This window comes from Arvicanthis niloticus, chromosome 3, assembly GCF_011762505.2.
Source record: "Arvicanthis niloticus isolate mArvNil1 chromosome 3, mArvNil1.pat.X, whole genome shotgun sequence".
Taxonomy (NCBI): Eukaryota; Metazoa; Chordata; class Mammalia; order Rodentia; family Muridae; genus Arvicanthis; species Arvicanthis niloticus.
In genome coordinates this window covers 61,431,181-61,445,996 of record NC_047660.1, presented here as the reverse complement: position 1 = coordinate 61,445,996, position 14,816 = coordinate 61,431,181, and the positions used below count along the sequence as shown (strand labels likewise).

Sequence of the window (14,816 nt, the reverse complement as noted above, 5' to 3'; positions counted from 1 at the left end):
GGCCAAAATTAGAACTGCAAGATAAGTTATTAGAAAAGAATCATTAGATATTACTTGAATCGATGAATCTTCAGCTATTTGTATTTAGCACTGTTGATACAGGAGGAGGTAGAAAATAAATATATTGAGTTTCCTAATTTTTTAAAAGGTTATTTTTTATGTGTATGAATATTTGCATGCATGTACATAACCAGGGGAAAGCATCAAATCTCTTAGAATAGCAGTTACAGACAGTTGTGAGCCACCATGCAGGTGCTGAAAACCAAACCTAGATCCTCTAGAAGAACAGTGCTCTTAACCACTGAGTAATCCCTCAAGCCCCACTCCCATTTTTGCTGTTTATAAATTTAGATCGATAAAGCAAATAGAAGACAAGCTTATTTTTTAAAAAAAAGTCTTCATGAGCTGAGAATGCAGCTGAGTTGGTTGAGTAATTTTTCTAGCATTGCATGAGGCCCTGGTTTTGGTCCCAGGCATTCATCGAGTGTTGGTGATACATGACTGCAATTTTGGGACTTGGAAGGTAACACAAAAGGATTAGAAGTCTGAAGTATCCATAGCTATATCCCAAATTTCTAGGACAACCTGGGATACATGACACCTGCTCTCAAAGGAAAACTGTTTTCATAGTATAGCTTCTGTCACTGAAACACAAGAAATTCCAAAGTTTATTCACTGGCTGACAATTTTTAAAACTGGCTTCGTCTTAAAATTCCTACAGTATCATTCACATTTCTCATCAAAGCCATTCATTTCATGCTCATGGGGGGGGGGTTAGGGGGAGGAAAGATTTAAAAAAAAAAGCCCCCCAGAGACAGATTGCCTTCCCACTTCACAAGCACAAGATACTAACTCCAGCTGACAAAATAGAATACTCTTGTTCAGGGGGAGGACTGTCTCTTATAATAGCCTGGCTCTTGCCTCAGGATCTTTATTACCAAGAATAAACTGTATGAAAGGTTGCCACACTATATAGCAGACCTCCAGCTGCTCTTCTAAGAAAACATCAATGAGACTTTGCGATAAGGGAGATTAACTTGGCTATCTCATCCAGGGGCAGCCCCGGGTAGACAAGTGAATTTCACACCCACTTCTGCCCAACATGAAAAAGACGGGAAAAAGAGGCTTAACTATCTTTCAGAATGATTTAACATAGGCTTATTACTTTCAAAGGAAATAAGGCAAACATGAAATACATTAAATTTTTAGTTTGCATGTCAGCCTAAAGAACAGCCTAAGCTACTCTTCTAGGAAGAACAGTTTCCCTAGTCCTTCAAACTAGTACTGTACCCATCACCACCACAGAAGTAAGACAGCCTGCTCACAAAGATGAGCATGAAATGACATAGTTATTAATTGTATGTGTGATTACATCAACAACACACCACAGAACATGGAAAGCTATACTGTCTAAGAAATGCTCCTTAAAAAAATTTCTATGTCCTATTCTGGTTTGCTTTTGTTTTATCTTATTTTATTATTATTTTTAGATAACCTTTGTATTCTAATCACAAAGAAAATGTGTAAATTTGGATGGGCAAGGAGCATATAGGAGGAATTGAGCAAGGGGAAACCATAATCAGAATATATTATATTTAAAAAGTCTATTTTTCGGCCAGGCCGTGGTGGCGCATGCCTTTAATCCCAGCACTTGGGAGGCAGAGGCAGGTGGATTTCTGAGTTCAAGGCCAGCCTGGTCTACAGAGTGAGTTCCAGGACAGCCAGGGCTACACAGAGAAACCTGTCTTGAAAAACAAAAAACAAAACAAAAACAAACAAACAAACAAAAAGTCTATTTTCAATTTAAAAAAAATAAACTAAAAAAATGTTTCATGAAGGCTAAAGATATGGCACAGTGGTAAAGCAAGGCACTATAATCAAATATCCTCTCCCAAGGTTTTACACACTTATGAAACTTTCCATAAAATGATCTGCAAGAAACCACAATCATGATAATTCTTTAAAGCATTTAAAGGAAAGCTAGTGTAATGACCATGTTATTTTTTAAATATACAATTAGCTTTCACTAGTAGATATTGTCTTCTGTGTTTCAACACTTAGAGTAGTTATATAGGGTGATTTATTAGAGCTTATGTTCCCAAGATTTTCAAAGAATGGGTTGAGAGGCTGCTAGGGAGATGGTGCAAACATTTCTGAATGAGCCCCTCAGATAAGACTAGGACATCTGCTTTACATACTAAAGAATTAATGCCTAGACAATTTACAGTATGTATTTGTTCCAGGAAATAGGGTAGTGATTGGCAGAACCGTAACTAAGTATGACCAAAAACGCTGCTCTACAACTGCTAACTGCCTCAAAATCCATGTAAGGCTCATGAGACTGGTAGAGCTCATACACGGGGAGAGACAACCAACACCAGGATTGGAACGGTAGCAGTCAGACTTCAATTTCCAGCCAGTGAAGGTCCGTAGAACTGCCATTTCTAGAGGTAGTAGAGGGGAAATGAGTTCTCAGACTTCACAGCTCATAAGATCAACTCTTCTATCCACAGAAAACCATCAACTAGGGCCAGCAGCATGACTCAGAAGGTAAAGGCACTTGCTGAAGAAAAGAGCTGATTCCCAGAAGTCATCCTCTCAGCACACATGCCCTGGCATTTACACATTCACATGCATAAAACAGTAAATGGAACTTAAAAACAGCTAAAGAGAAAAGCCGTCAGATAATTTCTATCACTGGCATCTGTCTCTTCACGGATCACATAAAACTACCATATACAAGTTTCTGGCCACCAACTTTCAGCATGCTACTTTCCTACCAAAGCTCTAACCATTTTTTCTGAGGTTATTTGTGTCTCTGAGACTAAGGAAGCCTTAAATTTTTGAACCACTCCAACAGATTCTTCACCACCTAAGAAGAAGAAACATTAAAACATTTTACTGGTCTGCAATCTACCTAGCAAAGATGTGTGAGCACATCCTTTTTTTTTTTTTTTTTAACTTACCATATAAACAGAAAATATTTAAGTTTAATGTTACAATGTGGTCAGCAAAATCACTTCATTCTACCACTAAAAATGGTTCCACCTCCAACATATTGAATTGCTAATACTATAAATTTGGTCCTGTTAATTAGAAATATTATTTTAAAAAACAAAACCTTGGTACATGCCTTCAATCCTACGACATGAGATTAAAGTTCAAGAGTTCAAGTCTAAACTATTGCACAATGAGTTTCAAACTAGCCAGTAACAGAGCAAGACCCTAACTCAAAAACTGTGTGTGTCAGGGGAGGGTGTGTGCAGGGAGTGGTATTTGTGTGTGGGGGTGGGGAGGGTTTAGCTTTGACTATTTCAAGAATATGAAGGATATTAAATTTATCCAAATGTATGTATGTACATTATACCAAAATGTTCTGTAAGTGCACTGTCTGTTCTATCATTTGTAGAATATGTTATTCTACAAATATCCATGGCTTAGACAAGTCAATTTGCCATGAATCACTTTTTGTGCTACATCAAATCTACTCAAGGAGAAAGGAAGAAGAAAACTTGGTTCCCAGAATATGCTCACTCCTAAAAAGGGATGACAATTTCCCTGTAGAGTGCACTCCCAAAAGACATGCAGGAGGACAAGGGCAAGCTGCAACGCTCTGCACTAAAGCTTTAGCTGGAAAAACCATCTAATCCAGAGAGCATTAGCTACAGGTCTCAATGCCACTGTCCACCGTAACAGGTCAGACTATCAGAATGCAATAGGATGTCCCAAAGCAAAATCTAAGAGGGAGTAGTAACTCAGCCCAGAGCGTCCAGGACACACTGGTCATCAGACTACACACAAGGCCATTCCCAGGAAAGGGAAGACTACCAAGTCCATACAAGTGATCTGACTGTCATTTTAAAACGATTCTAACACTACCACAGTTCTACATCAGAAACAAACAGCTTCAGTGCTCAGTAGCACGGCACTCGCCTTGCCTGTGCAAGGGTCTGGGTTCAAGTTCCACCACAACTAATAAATAAGTACCATTATCTCTTACAGAAGGGTCCCTGAAAACTGTATAGCCTCACACATAAATCTCTCAAGTAATTTTAAAAAATGAATTGTAACACTTAAAAAACTACTGAGAATATTTAAAGATTTGATACCTAAGAATCAGAATGGCCAGGTACTACTAACTCCAGTTCTACAGGGATCATTCCAGGGATCAGAGTTGGCAGTAATATAGCCTCTGATGAGGATTTCTCCCTAAATGTGGACAGGGCAGAAAAATCATGCTCCTTTAAGTAATTTTTCAAGAACAATGGCCTGACATCCACTCACCAGATAGAATCACCTGGAAGTCATTTTTATTATGCCAGATACCATTTATATTTAACTCAACCATTTCTATAATTATTGGTACTTTCCAAGGCTTATTAAAACTTGGGGTAAAGAAATGTTCAAAAGAATGATTAAAAATATGAAGAAAAAAAAAAAAAAAAAAAAAAAAAAAAACCCAAGTATAGTGGTATATATCTTTAATCCCAGAATTCAGGAGTCAGGGGGAAGCAGGTAGATCTCTGTGAATTCCAGGCCAGTTAGGGCTATAAACTAAGTCCTGGTCTCTCCACACACAGAAAAAGAATATCATGGTATATTAACTCATCATACTTTACAATCAATTAAAATGATTATGAGCACAGTAGCAACACATAAAAAACAGACTCAAATGAAAATGCTAAGTATCTGTTTTACACACATATATTTAAAGATCAGCAGAAACATCTGAACAAATAAAGACTGCTTGGCACATTAGTTTGCATGTCTTTCTTTTATACTACCATTGCCAGAATGTAATTAGTGATAGGCAAAATAAAAAAATATTTATAGATAAAAGCAGTCAGCATACTTACCACTGTGGGATTGCCACTACTTATCAACTGGCTGACTTCATGAAATATGCTTTTGCAGTCAATTGATTTATCTAATGATCCTCTTTTTACAATTACTGCTACTGCTAATAGAATCTGTTCCCGAACATACTTTTGGAGGCTGCAAAACATAAGAATTGTGAAAACATTTACCTATATCTAATATAAACATTCACAAGTTTCTCACTATACTAGAAGCTTCTAATAATACCACCTAACCTGAGAGTAGTATTATCTACCAAGTTACAGAAAGATTCATTCACTTAGTCAGCTCTGTTATTTACCAGTTGTACAACCCAAAATCTTGGTTTCTCTTCTTTAAAATGGAGACAACAGTCAAGATTACTGTAAAAACTAATGCTCTACTCTAATCTAGGCTACACAGGTAACCTTCAGGCCAGGCTGGGCTGTATACCACAAGACCTTGTTTCAAAAAAGCAAACGTCAAACAACAAAACGTGTTCAACCCTAGAACTGTGTCCACTACACACATACTAAACACTTTAGGCAGTGTCCAAGACATACTAAGTCAGTTCCTCATTGAGTACTTAAGGTGGGAGTATCACTAAGATTAAGATAATTCTGATTTGACATTTGTCTCCAACCAGCAGCACCTCAATCCTTACTGTTTAATGAGTAAACTTCAAGGTCTAAGAAAAGTGTGTCACTTCTGGGTGACAGTACAAACACTCATTCCCAGTCAAGCATTCTGTAAGGCTTATACATCACAGGGCACAGAAACTTAAATGCCTTTTCAGAACCTCTTCTTAAGAAGAGGTTAGGATCCAAAAACACCAACCTAAAAATACGAGACAAGCTACACCCCTTACGAAGGGCAACAAGACCAAATGTAGCTTTCCTGGAAGAGTCCCAGTGCCCTGTTGTCCCGAGTAATTATTAATAGTGCTTACTTTTACTTTCAAAGGTATCCCAGTTTGGACACAGTTATACATACAGTCATGTGCTTTTGAAGTCTGACAGCCCAGGGCCACTGTGCCCTCTGACCTCACTCTTTCTATACACTCAATAGGCAGGCATATGGAATTTCTCAGTCCCTGGCTCAACACTTTTATACTTCAGCCCTACAAACTTCTATTCCCTCTGCCAAAACTGTGATGTCACTTTCTCCAAAAAGTTATTACTAAAGGCTCCCAAAGCACCAGCATGTGACACGACTTATCTGTTACTATTACTTAACACTATCCTGAAAATCAACCACCCCAGTCTAAGCACACTAGTGTATGTAAAACTCAGGATTTGCCATATAGAAGGCATTTATTAATAATTTTAAACATGTGTCCCTATTGGCAAGAACTAAAAAATTAAACATTTAATGGGTTGTAAGAGTTTCTGTAAATTAACATGTTTAAGAAACATTATTAACTTAATTATCAGAAAGTTAGTTTAAAAAGATTAACATAAATTGAGCAAGATCACGAGTCAAGTGTGGTAGAATGATAATGAACACACATTCCTTTCTTGACTAACATGCTACCTGCCTCTAGAAAAGGAAGGAGGCACACTGTATCAAACAAGAACCAAACTTTACCTCAATTAGGAGGTAAGAAAAAAACCCTATACATGTAGTAGTTAAGGACCCAAAATACACAAGCCCTATCTATGCACACTAGACTGTACCACATAAGCTAGCTGTGTAATCCTGCTTATAGTACATCAAGATTTGTTACTTGACTCTAATCTACACCAGAGAGCATTCTATAAAATAAGAATGCCCATGTAATCAAAGACTGAATAAGGGCAGAAGTACTCAGGCTTTAAAGAGATATGACAGGGGCTAGTGGTTAAGAATACTTGCTGCTCTTACAAAAGACTTAGGTTTGGTTCCCAGCACCCACATAGTGGCTCACAACCACCTACAACTACCTCTTGTGACTTCCTTGAGAACCAAGCATGCACATGGTGCATATAGAGAGAGATGCAAGCAAAATACTCATACACAGGAACTGGGGAGATGGGTCAGTCAAGAGCACTCACTACTCTTCTAGAGAACATGAGTTCAGTTCTCAGCACACACATGGTAGCTCACAACCATCTATAATTCCAGTTCCAGAGGATTTAATGCCTTCTTGTATCTCCATGGCACACACGTGTTACACAGATATACATGTAAGCAAAAAACTCATACATATAAAGTAAAATGAATAAATCTTTTAAAAAGTTTAAAGTATCCATACACATAAAATATTTTTAATTAAAAAGAAAAAGGCAAGATAACAGGATATAACATCTAACCATAGTTAAATTCTGAACCGAATGAAAAACAACATATTTAGATAGTACAAGAAAGCATATGTACAAACATCTTGATTACATACACATTATTTTATACATATACAACATCCGTTTACATCTACCTCAGCTCTGCAGAGTTGTGGGTTTCATGGAATAGAGTGGGGAAAGGCTGACAAGGAGCCCAGAAATTCTATTGTAATGTATACCTTGACTACTTAGGAAAATTGCTGTTATGAGAGTTGACTTAAACACATAAAAAGTGTTATCAAATCACTGTTCTAGTAAAGTAAAAACAGAAAAAAATCCCAAGAAAATAAAAAGGCTTTCTGACAATAACCAGGCCTGGGTTTGGGGGTTACCACAAAGACTGCTCTTCAGGCAAAGGGGCGTAAATACTAAAGCTACTGTGGCATTTTTTTTTCCTTTCTTTTTATCTGCATGCACTGTCACTGTCCTCAGACACACCAGAAGAGGGCATCGGAGCCCATCACAGATGGCTGTGAGCACCATCAATGTTCCTAACTGCTGAGACATCTCTCCAACCTTTTTCATTTTTAAAAAAATTAATTAGTTAATTTTTATTTTATGTACATTGATGTTTTGACTCCATGTATATCTGTGAGGATGTTGGATTCCCTGGAACAGGAGTTATAGACAGTTGTAAGATGCTAGGTGATTGCTGGGAATTGAACCTGGGTCCTCTGAAAGAACAGCTAGTGTTCTTAACCACTGAGCCATCTCTCTAGCCTCTGTGGCAGATATTTCTTTTCTTTTTTCTTTTTTTTTTTCTTCCAGTTTCTAGGGACAGTTTCATACTACAGGCAAGTCTAGCTTTGTCTTGCAGCATTCCTTCTGCATTAGCCTTCCAAATGCTGAAATTAGAGGCATAATATACTACTCCTAGCTTTTAATTACAATATAAAACAAGAAAACCTGAGCTACATACCCAGCCCCTAATCTTTTTAAAAGTATTGTTATAGATAAACATGGTTAGTTTATTATATAAATATGAAGGCTTCTCAACTTTTCTTTAACTACAAGAATATATTATCAAAATTTATTTGAAATTATTTTGCCAGTATAGATCAAAACAATCATCTAATATAGCAAAAATGAATTAATTCCATAAAGAATCAATGTATAGTCTTGTAAGAATGTTTAAACATTAAAGAAAATTCACTTTACCTCGCTCTTGAAATTTGATCTTTTTCAAAATAAACAAGGAATTTAATGTTTTTTTCTTCTAAAATGTTTTCTATACATATTTATATGTGACATCTGGCTTATTGATGGTTTAATTTCCTCCTCTTCCTTTCTGGGGCTATGCAGCTACATCTTATAATACTCAGCCCATGCTAAACTGCCTCTAAATATACTAAAAGATAGAAACTATCCTCCTACCAAGCATCTAAGAACAAGAAAATGTACGTTTTGACAGTCAAAAGCTAACTTTAATTTATAATCAAATTCTTCAAAGTTCAACAAGAACAGTATCACATATTTCTTTAGGATTAGAAACTTAAGTAAAAGGTACAATTTTTATCAAGTATGAAAGCAAGCTACAATTGTGCATATATTTTCAAACTACAAGTTCCAGCACAGAGCTTGCCCATAAACATCATCATTAAAAAAAAAAAAAGGGCTGTCTGGAAGGACAGATCATAGAGGCCGAACACAGCCTCCTTTCTTTTAGCGGAGCCACCCCAGATACTCACTTAGGCCTTTGCAAGACATAGGTTAGGAGGAATGTTCTCAGTGACTCGATGCTGCCTTTTTCCAAGAGAACCCACTCTCGGACAACCGCTTCCATTATGGCTGTGGCAGCTTGAAAAAGGACATAGTCCACTTTACTGGTTTCTGGGGAGAAAATTAAAAACCCTCTTTAAGCAGTAGTTCATGTTACCGTGTGTACTTTGCATTTATTAATTTTAAGACAGAACTTTTCAGACAAGGAATAAGATGGTTACCTGGTCTGGTTTTAATCCAGTGACCTTGCTCTAGCACCACAAAGAGGTTAGTTCCTCTCAGAAGACACCTCAGGCAGGTGGCAGCTAATCACCGATCACAATTTTCACAAACTTTCCTCACCTCTCTTCAACTGTTACTTCCAAAGCATGAAGAACTAAAAAATAACACAGCTTTAAAAAGTAAAAATAAAAATATGAAGCAATCAGAAAGTGGACTAAGAGATTCTCACCCTGTGCAAAACTGGAATTTTTTTATTGGAAAAATATCTTATTAAACCAGTCTTTGAACATTACTATTTGTGATGAGCCATGCTATTTAAATATTGTAGCTTTTAAATAGGTAAGCATTCAGCAGGATGACCCACCTCAATAGCAAGTTCAGAAATAAACAACCATATCCAAGTTCTTTGTTTCAAAATGGTCAAATATAATGAGCCACATTTACACAAGGTGAGAAGTTCTTGTTAATTTTCTGATTGCAGTACTGATCAAACTGAGTAAAATCCCAAGGCTACACTTAGAAAGACCCACCCTACCTGACAAGGTACAGTATCTAAGCTAAAACCTAAATCAAGAAAAAATAGAAAATTAACACCCTAAAAAATTTTATATTAATTTTCTATTTTTTCTGTTAGTGTCTATTGCTATAGTTTTTAAACAGCACTATCAAAAGGGAGAAACAGTCAAAATGAAGTCAAGAAAAAGTAAAAATTCTCTGAAGGTCTAAAAAAATAACCATGTGAAACTCTTAATAAAGTCTGATTAGACTCTAGATTATATGCCAAGAACTGGAAACGAGTATCTGAAAGCTGTGAGAAACTAAGTTTAGGCCTAAAATGGTGCCTCTGAGCGCTCAGATGAGCAGGAAGTATAGTTGGGCACTGTTTCTAGCTCAAGCTAATGTCATTAAAAATGTTATCAATGTTCTTAACACATTACCTGTGAAGATATGGGTGTACCTGCATAAGAACATGCCATTGTAGATAACAGGTTTTAGACAGCAAAAGTAGAAAGAACCAATCTAGGCCTTCTGTTTCTAAGGTTTGATTAGTCCTTGCTACATTAACATGAATTGATTAAGATAATGACTGGAAGTCACAAAAACTTAAAAACTTTACAATATAATAAGTGATTAATTTTAAAAATAGTTTCTGAAAATGTGACCTTATTATATTTTTTTTTAATTTTCCAGAAGTAAGGATGGAGTGGTAAGAAGTTTTATCAGAGTCAAACAATTTTAGCCAGAAACAGGTTGTCTCTATCTCCCTTAAGAAGAAATACGACTGATAAAGGTGAGTTATATAATCTCACCACAGATTTTCTTGAGAGGATGTTGTTTATCTTCACTTCCATCTACAATGAAATTCCTAACTACAGATTTTAAGAAGGCAAAAATATGAAGGCCTCACAGAAGGTTAAAAACAGCAAAGATCATCTTAGACAAGTGTTCCATCTTATAGCTGAAGAAACTGCTGTCCAACAGAGGAAATGTGACCTCACATGGCTACCTAACAAGACTAATCTTTGCTAAGTGTATACTCGCAAAGGTGAGACCTTCTGTCGGCTGAGTACTGAAACACACTTATTTTAAATTAAGTGTGCTTCCATCCTAGCCCTTTTTCTGTCTTACACAAGAATGACACTTGAAAGTTTTGAAGAGACCCTTCTTCACTTTTCTCCAACACCTACCTATACATGGCAGGAAATGAGGATCTCTAGCTGACTATAAGAAGCTGTCTCTACGGATGAAGAAATCCTGGAAAAGAAAGCCAAGCTCCAAACTGAAAAGTAGAACTTTCCCTAAATGAGTATTACATTTTCTGATACGCACTACTATTAGCCTTCAAAGAGTACATTTGCACACAGCATATATGTGTAAAAGAAGCTAGAAAGCACTCTGCACACTGGCCAGTACTCACGAGCAGAGCTTCTGCATACACGCAGGCCTCAGTCACACTCTGCCATGAAAGACTGACACTAACTCACAACTCAGCTACAACTTCTCACATCCCTCCAGGAAGAGCTGCTGCTGGCTACCACAGTGATATGATAAACTACTTGAGGCTTCTTTGGAGAATGCCTTCTTTGCTACCACAGTAATTTCAATGATTATGAAACTATAAGTCATTTTTATTCTGAAATAAAAAATAAATTATACTTTATCTGAAACATGATAGCACCCTTTGAAAAAACTGAAGTAAAATTAATAATAAAGAAAAACTAATTTTTAAAAGGTGTTCTAAAAATAAAAGCAAGCCTACTATAGATAGATGATCAGCCACTACAGTCTAACCTTAAGGTGTCTGCTCAAACCACAGGATGTAAGCTCTGAAGTGCCAGCTATTCCCCATATAATGACACCTACACCTACTGACTAATAGTAACGTTTCAGTTGAAAATAATATTGACAGCATTACCAATGACAATTTTCTAGATACAGAAGTCAAGTTTACTAGCCCAACTAAACATGCTGGTTTGTTTCTTTTTATGCTGACTGCCTAAGATGAATGAGTGAGTAGAGCCCATTTCTTCCTGAGAAGGCAAAGGAGCACTACACAGGTGACTTCAGAAGTAATAATAAGCCAATTCCCTTCATTTCTTGGTTATTTCTTTAGCAAGAATTAAACTCAGGCTTGTTTGTCTTTTAAAACAAAATGAAACAAAAACATTTAATTCTAAAAAACTAATAAGTTCCTAAGTGCCGAAGACTTCTTAGGTGAAATAGTCTAAAAGTGCTCATGACAAAAAACACAAGCACACAATGTGTACACACATGGGCACACACAGAGACAGACAACTGTGTGTGCATGTGCACACACACATAAGCGAAGAAGCAAAAACTAAGAGGGAAATAGAAAGGATAAGAAACAGAAAAAGAGAAGAAATGAAAAACACATAAAACTGAAGCCAGAAAAGAGGAAGTTTTAAGAGAACAGAAAAGCATCAAAGAGAAAACTTGCCCTTTATCAGAATATATTTCCCAGATATTCTATAAAATGACATACAATCCCTAAATAAGAATGTGAAAATTCTGAGTTGTGATTGACTGCCACTTGTATGAGAAGTCTTCTTAGAGGAACTTGCCCTTCTGTGCTGGTGGCAACTGAGTAAGTGGTTAAAAAAAGATTTTTGGTCAAGTTTAGATGCAAACATCAACATAACCCAGAGCTTCACAGTACACTCGTGATAGTGCATGCTGCTGCGTACTCCACTCCATCCTTCAAGCAGGTAACAGGTGAGACCCCAGCTGACTTTGGAAGCACAACTCGAAACAGTGGTACTGCTCTTTACAGTGTCCAGAAAAGCTCTGCCCTTATGAAAGCTACCGTACATCATAAATACACACACTGAGAAATAGAGGGCTATAAGCAAATAAACGCTAATAAATGCTTATAACATAGTCGACAATCACAGCTGCATTCAACAGAAAGTCAGATGAAATGCTGGGGGAACCTAGACAAGGCAGGTGAGTTATCTGCCATTAAACTCAAACTCCAACTATTTTATGTTAATAGCTTAACACAACAGTCTCTCAAATCTGTTAATTTGAAATAATTTCAGGGTAAAGATGAGGTGTTACTCCTTTTAACGTCCTTAGGCTGAGGTTTTAGTTCTTCCTTTTATTTAATATTAATTATGCTGTATGAGCAAAAGAACAAATGTCTTAGTAACAGAAACAAATACATTCAAGTATAAAACTCAACCATAAGTCCATTAAAAAATAGCTTCATTTTGCATTGAAAAGGCAGTTGTTACAACTACTGCTTTAAAGGTAAGCTCTTTTTGGGCAGTGGTGGCGCACGTCTTTAATCCCAGCACTTGGGAGGCAGAGGCAGGTGGGTTTCTGAGTTCGAGTCCAGCCTGGTCTACAGAGTGAGTTCCAGGATAGCCAGGGCTACACAGAGAAACCCTGTCTCGAGAAAAAAAAAAAAAAAAAAAAAAAAAAAGTAATCTCTTTTGAACGAGATTAGCTGCATTCCTACTGCTGCTAGCTCCAGCCAGCTAAAACAGCCACTTATTTTAGATGATCATCTTAAAAATAATTAATTTTAAAAAACCTAGTAAATGAAGGAATGTGGTTATGATTACTTTATTGTCCACAAAATGCTTTTTTATGCATGTCAACATAGGCACCTCCCAAAACCTTAAGATAGCTATGTCCATGCCCATAAAGGCAAATGGTATCATTATTTTCATTGCAAAGATAACAGAGGCTCAGAGAGGCTGACCTCTTCAAGTTAACAATGTGCAGAAGCACCACTGGCAGCCAGATCTCATAGCTCAACAAAACTCTTTCCACTACAGCCTAAGACCACTCACTCTATCAGCCTGATATGTGAGACATTTTAGAAGATACGGTCATCATTATAACTTACTTCTTTTCTGTACAGAAACCAGAGTACTGGGAAGTGCAGATCAATCTTACCAAAATCATAAGAGTAAATGGTCAGATGTTTTAGTTCCTATCAAGTAATTAATTTTGTAGTCATAAACAGGCTCAAAAAATTTAAGAAACTTAAGTATGAGCAATAAAGATACCTCCAGCTAAACAAAATGGCCAAGAGTAACCAGGCTATAAAATAAGCACAATGCTGGTGCTGTGGCGCATCCCTTTACCCCAGCGCTCAGGAGGCGGAGGCCAGCCTGGTCTACAGAACGAGCTGCAAGACAGCCAGGGCTATACAGAAAACCCTCCCTTGAAAAACAAAAACAAACAAACAAACAAAATGAAATCTCCCCTTTTATTACAATCAAAAATTATAGAAGAGTCAAATGGCAACATTATAAACAACTCTCAGAAAATGCCATTTTGGACAAGAGAACTATCATTCTTGTAACTGTTTTGTAAGAAACCATTCCTGTATATGTTAGACATAATAACTCATAAGTACAAACCACTCTTTTATTTATCTATATTGATAACCTTCCCAAAAGTGACTAATTTGGCTAAGGAAGCTGAGTATAAACCATTTTTTAAAAAGAATAAATGGAAAATAACTAAAAGAGAGAAAATACAGATCTTCTCCTAAACAATCTTAACTTTCAAACAAGCATTAGGGAACTTAATTACAATTCCTATGATGACATACCATTTGAAAACAGAAAAAATATACATATTAGATCCTTCCCCCTAAGCTTCCTTTCTGGCTTCACAAAATACTTTAAATATACCAACTGCAGTAGAAAAATCCTTAGTGAAAATGACTAACTGACAAACCTGTTTGTATTAAAAGGGATTTATAATAACTAACATTCAAGATAGAAAAAACAGCTCTGATTATGTGAAAATATTTTTAAAGTGAAAACTTACCCAAAATATGCCTGCAGACTGCAAACGGAGACTTGGATTTCCTAAATGACAGGAATATGTGCTCTGCATGCTGGCGCTGCTCATTACTGACCATGGAAGGCGGGGCCTTGAGAGTAAACACAAAGACAGAGCAACCACATGAGAAAGCCTGGACAGCACCGGTCCTTTCCACTGCAGAGAAACTCTTCACTTTTGGGGGAGAGAAGAAGCGTAAAATGTTTGCTTAAGTCTTTAAGGATAGAACTTCAAAATAAATATATAAAACACAGTTTCAGGAAAAAACAAAGAAACAAGCTTTGCCTCAGAACTGTTTAAAGCTGCCTACAATTTAGAAAAGAAGATACTTAGATATACTTTTTTTTAAAAAAAAAGGTAACCTCAATCCTTTGCTTCAAAATTTACTGCTGACTA

The 14,816-nt window shown here is 36.6% G+C and overlaps 1 protein-coding gene across 2 annotated transcripts in view; it reads right to left on the bottom strand.

Moving 5' to 3' along the window:
* The window catches only part of Xpo4 (exportin 4), an 89,092-nt gene that overhangs the window by 55,486 nt on the left and 18,790 nt on the right, over positions 1–14,816 (bottom strand). Inside the window, exons 2-5 of one of the 2 annotated variants that reach the window (XM_076930936.1) lie at positions 14,406–14,511; positions 9,095–9,249; positions 8,843–8,984; positions 4,857–4,995 (exon numbers count right to left, since the gene is read on the bottom strand). In XM_076930936.1, the coding sequence (XP_076787051.1) occupies positions 4,857–4,995; positions 8,843–8,937 (234 nt within the window). In that variant the 5' untranslated portion in view covers positions 8,938–8,984; positions 9,095–9,249; positions 14,406–14,511. The remainder of the gene's footprint in view (positions 1–4,856; positions 4,996–8,842; positions 8,985–9,094; positions 9,250–14,405; positions 14,512–14,816) is intronic. The other variant, XM_034498790.2, reaches the window with a different exon arrangement.